The following is a 12,349-nucleotide window of genomic DNA, read 5'->3' as shown; positions in this document are numbered from 1 at the left end:
TACTATCTCTAAAGATTGTCCGCAAGGTGAATTACAAAGCTGTATCTCTGTCATCAGGAGAGACACCAGGATACTAAATACTGAGAGCCTTCAGTGAATCAAAGCTTAATAGCAGTGTGTAGACTTTCCTTTTTTAAAATAAAGGGTTTTTTCTGTTATGAATGACCATTGTTTTTCAGGGCATCAGCAGTCAGAGAGAGTGAGTGAGCTTTCACAAACATTAGTTTTAACTTAAAAGGCAACTTCTAAATAAACTGTTTTGGGAAAACATGAACAGACTTTCAGACTTCTAAATCATACATAATTTTCAAAGCAGATATATCTATTAAATAACTTCCCTTACACTCTTCTCTCTTGACATTTGATCTGGTTCTTCCATAGATCCCTATTTTTTTTGTCAATTTATAAAGGTCATCTCTGTGTGTTTTGTCTTCTATTTGTCTTAACTTCCTTTGGATTCTTCCTACTCTTTTCACATACTGAGAGAAAATAATACCTTGTCTTGACATTTGCTGTTCCATTCTAGCATTTTGTGCACTTCAATTAAATACTGTCTTAACTATCATGATGGATAAATTTTTGTATGGTACTGGCTACTTTTCTGCTTCCATCAGCCTGCCCAGTGTTAGCTCTTAACAACTTTCCTAATTTTGTTTATGGATAAACGTTGATACATTCACTTGATGTCAGCCTTCTAAAACTTTAATTCCTTTTCTGCAAGCTTCTGTAGAGGTTTTTATTAGCTGAAGTGTTTCACTTTGACACTTTTGCAATGTGGTCTGTCTTGCTCATCTGGCAGCGCAGACTGGTGGCTCCTAACGTAGTCAGCCAATGACTTGTTACAGCTCTGAATTTTGGAGGCTAATTTTACCAGAAAACCAATGGAGGTTGTTTCCCAAAACCTTTAGATTCTGAAATCACATACCTAAACTTACAGGAATTTACTTACTGTTTTTTGTAGTAAAATTAAAGCTATTTTTTCCCTGTTCATTTGTGTCTGAGCTTGTGGTCCCTGTGTGAAAGGGATAACTCTCCACCAGCTAACTCTGTTCTGTCTGTTTCCGTTTGACTCTATGGAAGACAGTGGGAGAGATGTTTCTCAGAACAGATTATTAAAAGAAAGCAAATAGTTAATTTCTACATTACTGGACAGCTTGTACTCAGCATTTCTGGTTCTGTGATTGTGGGGGGAATACTCTAACTTTCTGTTGAACTTCTTGTGTGATACTCTAGCTGCTCTTAAATTCTGAAAAAATTCACCAGATTGCTTTAAAATGAATGTCTTAACAGAAATACATTGCCTTCTGGCTTTTTAATCTGTAAAATTAATATTGTTGCAGTCATCTGTGGAAACACAGGCCGAATGTTTGCTTTTATTATTCTGTCCTTTAATTTTGAAAAATCGCGTTCCTGTGGTCACAGGATTCCAGGATGCAGCGCTTCGAGTCAGGTATAAATGTTTGAGTTCAAATTGTAGCACAGGAGTTGGCACCAGTCACAGTGCAGGCAGGGCGGCTGGCAGGACAGACTGCTGGGGTGGGAGAAATTCCTCACTGGGAGCAGCGATTTGGAGGGAAGGCAGGAGCTGATCTGTGCTGCAGATTAGTGATTTGATTGCTGGGTCTTGTAGCTTAGGAAGTACTGGAAAACAAATGGCTTTAAAAGAAAGTAGTTTTTCACTTCATATGCTGAAATCCAGATAAAGTGAGTGTTTCAAGTAGCAAGTTTGAAAAGGGAGTGTGAGGATTGGAGTCCCTTCTCGTACCAGCTCACTCAAAGGAGCAAATATCAACACTGTATTGTCAAAGTTGGATTTAATAACCCCCAATAACTAGAAGAACTAAAAGGGAGAAGGTTCTTCAAATCCCTCCTTACAGAGGGTTTTGAAGTACAGTTGCTGGGGTGTATCAGAGTAGAGAGTATGTTCTCCTGGTTCCCTGATGATACCTGGCTGCTCATGCTAGCCTTTTGCTCTTGCTTTCTGCTGCTTTGTGCTGCCTTTGTTTTCTTCATGAACACAGAGCAATAATTCCCCTGATGTTTACACATGACAACCTTAAAAGGAAGGATTGGGAAGAAACATTTTGGATTATCAAATAGTTTGCATGCACTTTCAGAAATCTTAAAAAATTAAATGCCACACATTAAGTTGAACTTCAGAAGTTATGTATGCAGTTTAAGAGAATAAACTAAATAGAATTTGGTAAACTTGTTTATGAAAGGACAACAATAAAAGTACTTTTCAGTTTCAGTACTTGCCCAGCAAAAAAAATGGAGGAGGTGTTACTGTGATATTTTTAGGTTTCTTTAAACATATATGCTTTGGTTAATCTTACTTGCCTGGGAACACAATTCCAAATAGACTTTTAGAAACTGCCTCAAAATTGCATTTGACACTGTCCCACACAACATCCTTGTCTCTAAATTGGAGAGACATGGATTTGACGGATGGACCACTCAGTGGATAAGGAATTGGCTGGATGATCGCACTCAGAGTTGTGGTCAGTGGCTCAGTGTCCAAGGGGAGAGCAGGGACGAGTGACATTCCTCAGGGGTCAGTGTTGGAACCGGTGCTGTTTAACATCTTTGTTGGTGACATGGACAGTGGGATTGAGTTAAACTCTCAGCAAGTTTGCCGATGACCCCAAGCTGTGTGGTGCGGTCGACACGCTGGAGGGAAGGGATGTGCCAGCCAGAGGGACTGGACAGGCTGGAGAGGTGGGACCGTGCAAACCTCATGAAGTTCAACAAGGCCAAGGGCAAGGTCCTGCACATGGGTCGGGGCAATCCCAAGCACAAATACAGGCTGGACAAGGAGTGGATTGAGAGCAGCCCTGCGGAGAAGGACTTGGGGGTACTAGTGGATGGAAAACTGACTGTGAGCCAGCAATGTGTGCTCACAGCCCAGAAAGACAACTGTGTCCTGGGCTGCATTAAGAGAAGTGTGGCCAGCAGGTCGAGGGAGGGGATTCTCCCCCTCTACTCCATTCTCTTGAGACCCCACTTGCAGTGCTGTGTCCAGCGCTGGAGCCCCCAACACAAGAAGGACATGGACCTGCTTCAGCGGGTCCAAAGGAGGCCATGAAGATGATCAGGGGCTGGAGCACCTCCCCTGTGAGGACAGGCTGAGAGAGTTGGGGTTGTTCAGCCTGGAGAAGAGAAGGCTCCAGGGAGACCCTATAGAGGCCTTCCAGTACTTAAAGGGAGCTACAGGAAAGCTGGGGAGGGACTCTGCATCAGGGAGTGTAGGGATAGGATGAGGGGTAACAGTTTTAACCTGAAAGAGGGTAGATGTAGATTAGATATAAGGAAGAAATTCTTTCCTGTGAGGGTGGTGAGGCACTGGCACAGGTTGCCTAGAGAAGCTGTGGCTGCCCCCTCCCTGGAAGAGTTCAAGGCCAGGTTGGACAGGGCTTTGAGCAACCTGGTCTAGTGGGAGGTGTCCCTGCCCATGGCAGGGGGTCTTCCAACCCAAACCATTCTATCCTTCTATGAAAATAAGCCCTTGTCCGCTGCAGGCGTGATTTCTTTCTACGTCTTGTATATATGTCTTCATTTACTTTTTAAAAATGATCTCATAAACGGCAGTTTATGAGATAAAATGTTTTAACATACGATGACTTTTTTCTATTTCAATGGGAGGGAAGCAAAAACTCTCAAATACAGAGACATTTGCATTAAAAACCACTCTTTCCACCCAAAAGAAACACTTTTTTTCCCCGAAGGAATATTCCTGTCTTTTCTTAAAGTTAATTTGTAACCATATTTAAAATTACATCAGTATGTCTGCAACTTTGTTTACAAATCTTGGCACAGAGCAGTAATGACATATCTAAGACTGGAAACCTACCTGTATCTAATTGATCTCATCCATGTATTGCTGTTTTCTATTAATACACTGGAAAAAGGAAAATGTATATTATAAATAGCACACAATTAAATTTTTCTAAACAGGTTGTTTTTCCCAGTAGACATTCTTTCCTAAGAGATCTTAAAAGTGTATTTTCTTTTCACTGTGAAAATATTAAACATTACATATGTTAAATATTTTTAACAGGTTGTGTTTGCTACTAAGCATTTAATTGCAGAGGTTAATTACAAGTAATTTATGCTTCTAGAAAATAATCTGTAATCTGTTTTAACAAACAAAATACATAGTACAGTTGACTTTACACAAAACTTTATAAAAATGTGCAGTTGTGTCAAGGCAGTGTTTGCTCCTGTGGAGTTTTTGTGGGCAGCCATAGTGGAGATGGATGCAGTCTCTTAAATTTGGCCTGCATGTGAATGGAATAAGAGTTTCCAGGAAGGAAAGTAGGTCTTAGTCATACTGCCTTTCAGGGACAGCTATTCTGCTTGCATTTCTGGATCTTACTATATTTAGTAAATATCATGGCTGGTATTTTGCATCTCTTCTATCATTAGCTAGTTGTGGTCCACTTTGCTGTGTGCAGGTACTCCTTGTTTCTTGCTGGCGAAGCTCTGCAGTCTGAACCTTGGGAGCTTGTGATTTGTGTCATTTGGACTTACTTTCTTCCTCCTGCCCTTATTTTGTTTTACAGATAGGAAAGTTAGCAAAAAGTGTCTCTGTTCTATAAGGAAAAGTTTAAAGGAAAAACTGAACAAAGTCTGCTTTGCTTAGATTCAGTGCATGCTCTTTGTTGCTCCGTGAACAAGAAAACCATTCTTCAAACCAGTGCTCGCTGTGGAGGACTTCTGGGTAGCTTCATGGACGTTGTTGTTTTAACAAGTCCCAGTGATGATTTTATTATGTTTCCTGGTTTTTACTTCATTTCATTGAATATGGTGACATGATTTGATGGTCTTGTTGCTATGTGCCAGGGCATTCAGAAAGCCAAGATAAATGGGAAATGATTTCTTAATGGCAAATGCTTTCTTAAGCAAAGAATTGGATCAGTCTTTCATCTTGTCATTCCTTAGCCCTGGTTTGATTTTTCCCTCGGTACCTTTGGAGTTAAATATGAATTTCTTCTCCATGGCTGTACTGAAACTCTACTTTAACTCTGCAGCAAGGGGAAAGCAGTATCAACTGTTAGCTGTGCGAGTGTGTATTTTGATTTAGAAAGGAATACACCACCTGGGAGGGTAAAAGGAATTGGAAAAAGCAGTTTTGGTACTTGTTAGAATTTGACCATCTTCTTCAGCATGACCTTTCTTCAATAAATTTCCACTACATAGTTCCCCACCCTTGTCCTCTCCATTAATTGCACTTTGATTTAAGAGTTTGTCTCATTTGCTGAGACATTTACAGTAAATAAAGGTTAACTGTATAGATTTTTTTTTTTGAACAGCAGGCTCCAGACATTTAAATGTGTCAGACTTGATGATAAATTGATGTAATCTCTAATAATGACATACTAAGAAGGGTAAGTACCTTTAGAATTTAAAAGGGATCCCACTTTTACCATTTCTCAAGCATCCCTGCCTGATTTCAGCCTTTGGATGTTTGTGAGGCTGGAAGATGGATGCCAACTTAACAATTCTATTAAAATGACAAATTAGCTTCCTTGAAAAAAAATTACTTAAACCCCATTTGTTTTTATTTTCCCTTCTTCAGGTCCGATGATGACAATGCAGATGACAGGAGTTCCAGGGTGACCAGACTTTGCACTTACTTTCAGCAGAAATACAAGCACCTCTGCCGCCTGGAGCGGGCAGAATCTCGTCAGAAGAAATGCCGGCATACACTCCGGAAAGCCTTGCTGCAGGCGGCCAGCAGAGAGCCGGAGCGTGCTGGGCAACTGATACAAGAACTCCGAAGAGCTACATGTGCTCGTACCAGGTTAGACCTTCCCCTGTGACTGCAGTAGCCCGGGGTCTGGACAGGGTGGAGATGGGCAGAGTATCCAGCAGCTGAAAAGCTGAACTCTGAAACTGGTGGGCATGCACAAGGCAGAAAAACCATGACATGTAAATGCCTGTCAGTGGAGTAAAATAAACATGGCATACAGTGTTTACCATGAAGACAGGCATTCTCCAGCTTTGTGTTTTAAAATGTGGATTGTTCATTCATCAGTATCTGGGCCTGATTTCTTAAATGTCACAAAAGAAGTTTGTGGCCTGCGAAAATTTATTCTTATTAATTATTCTATGTATTTTGGCTGCCTTCAAATATCTGGTACTTTACTAAGCCCAGTTCTTTAGAAGGTGTGCAGTCTGGTCTGCAGTTCACTGCTTCAATTCAGATTTTGTTTTTCACAGCTTTTTTTGAAAACACTGTACCTCCTCTTAATTACCTTCCCAGCAAATCAAACTTAAGCTCATACTTTTTGTTAGATTTAACTCAATCTAACATTAAATGAAACTTGGCAACAAAATAAATGTCTTCTAACAAGTCTGAAGGTTACCTTCTGTGGGAATTCTTTCTAGATAATGTCAACATCCCTCTAGCTCTCAGCATATTGAGAGTTGGTTGATTCATATTTGTGCAGGAACAGAGTAAGTCTGAACCCTGGCATTATGTCTGGGGTATCAGCAGCATTCTTGTGCTGCTGTGGTTTTGCTTTACAGGATGTGTGATTGTGGGGGGTAGGGAAGGCTAGCATGAGAGGCATGCTGGAGCAGGGTACCGAGAGTATATTCTGGTTATGGGATGCTTTTGTTCCTGGACAGTGGGCTGTGGTTCATGACAGGTGAAGGGTTTATTGTTGGGGAGGTGGAGTGATGCTGAAGGTCTGTTCAGAGGTGTAACATAGAGGTACATTACTAGTTTATGAAGTTGTATAAATGTCTCCAAACTTAAATTGCAGCAAAACCTTGCCAAATCAGCAAGCTCTTGATGTTTTTTTTTTTTCCCATTATTTTTGCCTTTTATTAGGCAAAAAAGGTTATGTTTTGGGTCAACTGGCAAAGCCAGGTATGCCTGTCATCACTGCTCTGGTCAATTTAAGTAACCACAGAGTCTTTTTAGTTACGGAATTTTTCACATGAGTAATATTGCTAACTAAAACTTTGCTCAGTCAAAGTGCAGTCGATGACAGAAATGGCTGAAGGAAAGCAGTCAGGCTACAGACAGCTTTTTGTCACCTAGAAAACAACGTGTACAGAGGTGAAAGTCAGCCCTGGAATCGCCAGCTTTATCTACATGAAGGTGACAAATGCCTCGAGAGCAGGCTAACACCAAGCGAGCTGTGTAACGCTTGCAGTACTCATCCACACTGCTGTCTGGTCGCCTGCTTGCAGCTCAGGCTCAAAGCATTGAGGCTGTGCTGAGGAAGCGCTCAGCTCCGGGCACCTGCTGGTGGATTGGGCTGTAGCACGTTGATGAAGGAGAGCTTTTACCCATGTTGAGCACGCTCAGGTTCTGCCACTCCAGAGCTCAGTCTAAGTTTGTCTGAGCACATGCTTGCATGTAAGCTCTGGGGATGCTCGGCATGTTTTGATTTATGAACAGGCTTGGAAGTGCACTTGACTGCCCATGTAGGCATACCCAATACATTGTATTCTAAAGATTGACCTCATTTTAAGGGTCACCTGTGTTGACACTCACCTACTGCTGTCCTTGGCTCTGTTGCAAGGTGTTCTAATATTTATATGGTAGTAGCACACAGCACCTCTCATTACAATTAAAGTCCTGTGAAATAAACAATAATCCTGTTACTGCAGTCACACCTTCACTTGTCATTGACATTTATTCTGTATCCCTGTGTAGAGTCTGGTTGTAGTGTGCACCCATCTGGATCATGACACACACATGTGTGTTATAATTTTTCATCCTATTGTGCCACGTTCAGTGCAATAGTTGTGCTAAGTAACCACCTGAGACTGGGTTTTTGTCTCTAAGCTCTTTTATGCTTTTCTTTTCAGCACAAGCCAAGCGAGGCAGAGAGATGCAGAACCAACAACCTGTAGTGGGACTTCGAAGGGAGAACAGTGCACTAACAAGGCCCTTCCATTCACCAGGCATTGTTTTCAGCGTATCCTCTTAACTCTGTTTGGGAGTTGCGTTCAGGCATGGCAGCTGTTCTCTTTTAGGGGGTTTTGTTTTTGTGTTAGGTTTTTGCATTGACAGATACATTTTCACAAAGAAATACCTATTTGTGAGTGTTTGTCAACTACTTTGCTTTTAATTTGTCTGTGTGATTTGGGTCTGTAGACAGTCAAGATAAGTAGTTTGCTACTGGTATCTGTCATAGTCACACCATTTTACTTTGTAAGCTGTATTTAGTGGGTGCAAGGAGCCTTTACAAAAGCGATCATCTTTCATGGATATCTTGGTACAAACCATGTGGCTTTCAGCCTTATGGCTTTCATGCAGTTCTTGGTAGGTTCCAGTAGACTAACTATCTATAAAGGATTTATGGGAACAAGTTTTTACACATAGTATAAAAAGATGGCTTACACTGGCTAGAAAGATGGAATTCTGATACTTTGCACTGTTTAAAGAGCAGAATAGAAGGAGTCAGAGAATCCATATTCTAGATGAGGAAGAATTCCCAGTGCTTGAAATTTCAAGCAAAGCCTGAAAAGGATGTTAAGAGTCAATGCATGAAGATCTCAGAAAGGAGAGAACATGTTAGATGTGAGGTTTGATTCTGAAGATTATGAACAGGCAGACTTCTGACCTGGAATACTTAAGAATTCTGCAGACTTTGTCTTTTTTGGTTTTAGATGAAGAATTGTTGGCGCTTTTCTTGGAGTGACTCCTTTTGTTGGAGCTTTAGGTTTTGGTGTTTTAAGTGACTGGTGTTGATCTGTTCCAGTATCAGACTGCAGCACCTTTTCAATCTTTTTGTTTTGCAGATGGCTTGTTTTTCTTGGTTGACTTTTGCAGGCCCCATAAAAGTACTCTGCAGAGCAGTTCAAAACCTCTATGAGAGAGCACCATAGCATGCAGCTGTGTGTGGGATTTGCCACATGATTCTGATTTTTTAATTTTAAGTTTAAGTGGTCTTGCTTGTTGGTGTGTGTAGAGCAGAGATGTCAAGACTAGTGATTTTGCATTTGTGCCCATTTTTTCCTTCTGCACTTCCTTCTCAATGGAAACAGTCTGTCCTAAAATGAACAGGCTCTTGATTCTGACCTGTCCATCCAAGTCTGTCATCTGGACTGTTCTGCAGGTTTTCCATTTTCTTTGTCCTTTCTTTTGTGTTTTGATGTTTTATGAACATACATAGTGATGTTAAGGTCTGTGAACTGTTCAAGATGAAAGGAGTGCTTCTAATGTTGTTTGAAAAAACACAATGAAATATCTGTTTGATTTGCAGTAAGTGTGGAAACATTCTCACTCCTGCAGGGGATTTTTCTGAAGGAAATCTCAGCAAGCTTACGTTTGGATTTACTTGACCTTTCTGTCTGATTGCACATCTTTTTTTCAGAGGAGCAGGAAGGATCTTGAAACTTCTTTGTCTGTGCTCTAAAGATAAATGCCAAGAATGTACCTTAAAAGATTGAATTAAGAAATACTCTTTCTTTAATGTTTTGGTATGGATTGTCATTAGTCTGTAAGGAAATAGTCCTGTTGACTACACTGTTCCAACTGCTACTATTGATCTATTGATTAAGACTCCAGGAAAAGGCTTCTTTTTGCTAAGAACTCATTAGTGAAATGGCTGCTTCTATAAAACTATCTCAATATATAATAAAATCATTAGAGATTCTGCATGAATGCAGTTTTTCACTTTAAAAGTTGGGTTTGAGCCTTACCTAGCTTTGAACTTGAATAACAAAGTTAAGGTACTCATTAAAAATAGCATCTATGGACAGCTAGAGTTGAAGGCTCTGATCTTCATCAGATTGATAAATCAAAGGGCGTTCCTCTATCGTTGCCTCATGTGTTATTCCTGATGCAGAAATGCACAGATATCTTATTGAACCGTTCTCAGCAGCTCTTCTCAAGTTGCACAGCCAAGTTTGCAGATGGTCAACAGTGCTCTGTGCCAGTTTTTGACATTACACATCAGACACCTCTGTGCGAAGAACATGCCAAAAAAATGGTACGTGCAAAGCCAAAACTATTAATTATTTGTGTATTGGGATGATCAGGAGTTTTAACCCCAGTCTTTCTATGAACCCTTGCTTGACAACTAGCAAGTTTATGAACTTAAGAGCTCGTTTCCTTTTACTTAAGAGGGTAAAACATGCCAAACATTTCCAATTAGTATAAAGTATGTTGTGAAAATCTTTTACATACTTTTGAGGATGTAATAAAGTGTGCATGAGAATATCCTTCACTGGAAGAAATTTGATTCCTCTCTTGAATTGAGACATAGAAAATCATTGTGAGTGATCCTGTGGTCATATTATTTGGGCTCACTCCTGGCCTTTGGATCTGAATATAGTATGTGTGTGGTATGGTAAGAACACTGCATCTCAAGTAGTCTCACTACATGGGGCCCAGAATACTTTCTAGAGGAAGTGTAGATAGCAATTACAACCATACAAATAATGGGTTTGCTATTTTTTATACCTTTTGGTGAGTATTAGAATTTATCTTTAACCTCCTTCAGGGATCCATGGCCTACTACAAGCTGAGAGAATACAGAAATTAAGATGATGTTCTCTGCTCTCCTTTTATGCCTCCCATCTTCCAGAACAAAACTTTTAGGATGATTCACAAACCCGTTCCTGTCTTGTCCCTCCTTCAAGGCATTAGGTGTAAAACTGCCTTTTTTTTTGTTGTTGGGTGGTTGTGGGTTTTTTGTTACTGTTTTTGTCCAGCCTCTTCAATACCGGTGAATTATGGAGTTTTCTGGATTAAAATGTGAGGGTCTGCGCTACACAGATTTGTATGGGATTTTCCCCCTCTCCCAGGCAATCTTCAGTTTGTCTCTCAGGGTTTACTTCTGTAGCACATAGAGTCCTCTGCCATTCCCAGTATGATGGCAGCTGAAAACTGATGACGGTTTGATTTATTTTTTAATTGGTCAATGACTGTTGTTCAAAGGCATTGAGGCCTTAGTTGTTTACCCACGTCCTTACCCTAGCCCTACAGTATTAATTCTATTTCTTCAGTGCTGTCCCTCTTTTATGGCAGCGGGCACTTGAGGATGCTGGCTTCAGCTGCTGCACACTATCCCCATTATTGCCACCTCACAACAGTGTTCTCTCTTTAATACTTACAGGAATTCTGCCAAAGGTTACAGTTTTCTACTGATTTAGTTAGGGTTTGCTATGATTATTTTTAAAGTGACACTGCACTATCTCCTGTTTAGCATACCTCATAATTTGGTCTATGTGATTTTTGCCATTGGGATCAATGAGGAAGGAAACAGCTTAAATTTTGTAACCTTGCCTGGGTGTAAGTCAGCAGTCTCTCTTGCATTACATGTGAATGTCTGTGGAATGACTAGGTGGGGAAGAAAGCAAGGAAAGTGATACTTGTTCTTAATATGCTTCCATTGCTATTGTTTCATTCCCAAAGGACAATTTCTTGAGAGGGGACAGCTCCCGCAAAGTTCAGCACCAGCAGCAGAGGAAACCCAGGAAAAAAACAAAGCCACCTGCACTTACCAAAAAACACAAGAAGAAGAGAAGGCGAGGCCCACGCCGGCCCCAGAAACCCATTCCTCCTGCAGTGCCCCAAGGGAACCTCACCATGCCTGCTAGTGTCTCACTGCCAGTAGAGATGCCCCACATACGGTCAGTGGTAGCCCTGCCCCAGTTTGCCCACTGCTAGCTTGAACGTTGTCAATGAGCGCTGTAGAAAGGTGTGATGGTGCTGTGCTGATCAGTGACTGGAGCAAGGCTAGAAACTGCATGTGACTTGAAAAAAAGGCCTTAGAGTGGGTCATTTCAGATTTGAGCGATTATTGGGTTTGATGGATAAAACATCTTGCTCCTGATGCTGCATCTTATGTATTTAATTAATAGGCTAAGTGTAAGCTTCCTAAAGAAACTTTCTAAAAACATTTTTTTCCTAGATGATGGGGGGAAAAAAAAAGGTGTGGGGAAACACCCATTGTAGGTGGATATGCATTCACAGTTGTCATTTAGAGGAATCTGAGTTGAGCACTTGGGGACTAATGGTGCTTTCTGTGCAGGAGCCCCTCCACACCAGAGCTGAGTGCCGATGAGCTGCCCGATGATATCGCCAATGAAATCACAGACATTCCACATGACTTGGAATTGAATCAGGAGGACTTCTCTGATGTCCTGCCGAGGTTGCCCGATGACTTGCAAGATTTTGATTTCTTTGAAGGTACCATTTTATTTTATTTTATATTAACATGAACACAGTCAGTGAACTGAAGAAGTGAGTGTTTCTAAAATGCATTTTGAGGGGTTGCCTGCTTTCCTACAGAGGTAATAAATTCTAGACAAGGAAGTGTGCATTTCCTCTATTATTTGTTTGTGAGCTCTGAAGTAAAGCAGACTTTAAGAAGGCTCG

The 12,349-nt window shown here is 40.9% G+C and overlaps 1 protein-coding gene across 8 annotated transcripts in view; it reads left to right on the top strand.

Moving 5' to 3' along the window:
• INO80D (INO80 complex subunit D) overlaps positions 1-12,349 on the top strand; it is a 49,697-nt gene that overhangs the window by 20,187 nt on the left and 17,161 nt on the right. For all 8 annotated transcript variants that reach the window (XM_074829357.1, XM_074829354.1, XM_074829356.1 and 5 more), the window contains 5 exons: positions 5,579-5,803; positions 7,828-7,937; positions 9,823-9,956; positions 11,384-11,601; positions 12,003-12,160. In XM_074829357.1, coding sequence (XP_074685458.1) covers positions 5,579-5,803; positions 7,828-7,937; positions 9,823-9,956; positions 11,384-11,601; positions 12,003-12,160 — 845 coding nt within the window. The remainder of the gene's footprint in view (positions 1-5,578; positions 5,804-7,827; positions 7,938-9,822; positions 9,957-11,383; positions 11,602-12,002; positions 12,161-12,349) is intronic.

This window comes from Strix aluco, chromosome 6 (assembly GCF_031877795.1).
Source record: "Strix aluco isolate bStrAlu1 chromosome 6, bStrAlu1.hap1, whole genome shotgun sequence".
NCBI classification, from domain to species: domain Eukaryota; kingdom Metazoa; phylum Chordata; class Aves; order Strigiformes; family Strigidae; genus Strix; species Strix aluco.
Note: the sequence above shows the minus strand (reverse complement) of the source record. Positions and strands in the feature narration are given on the sequence as shown.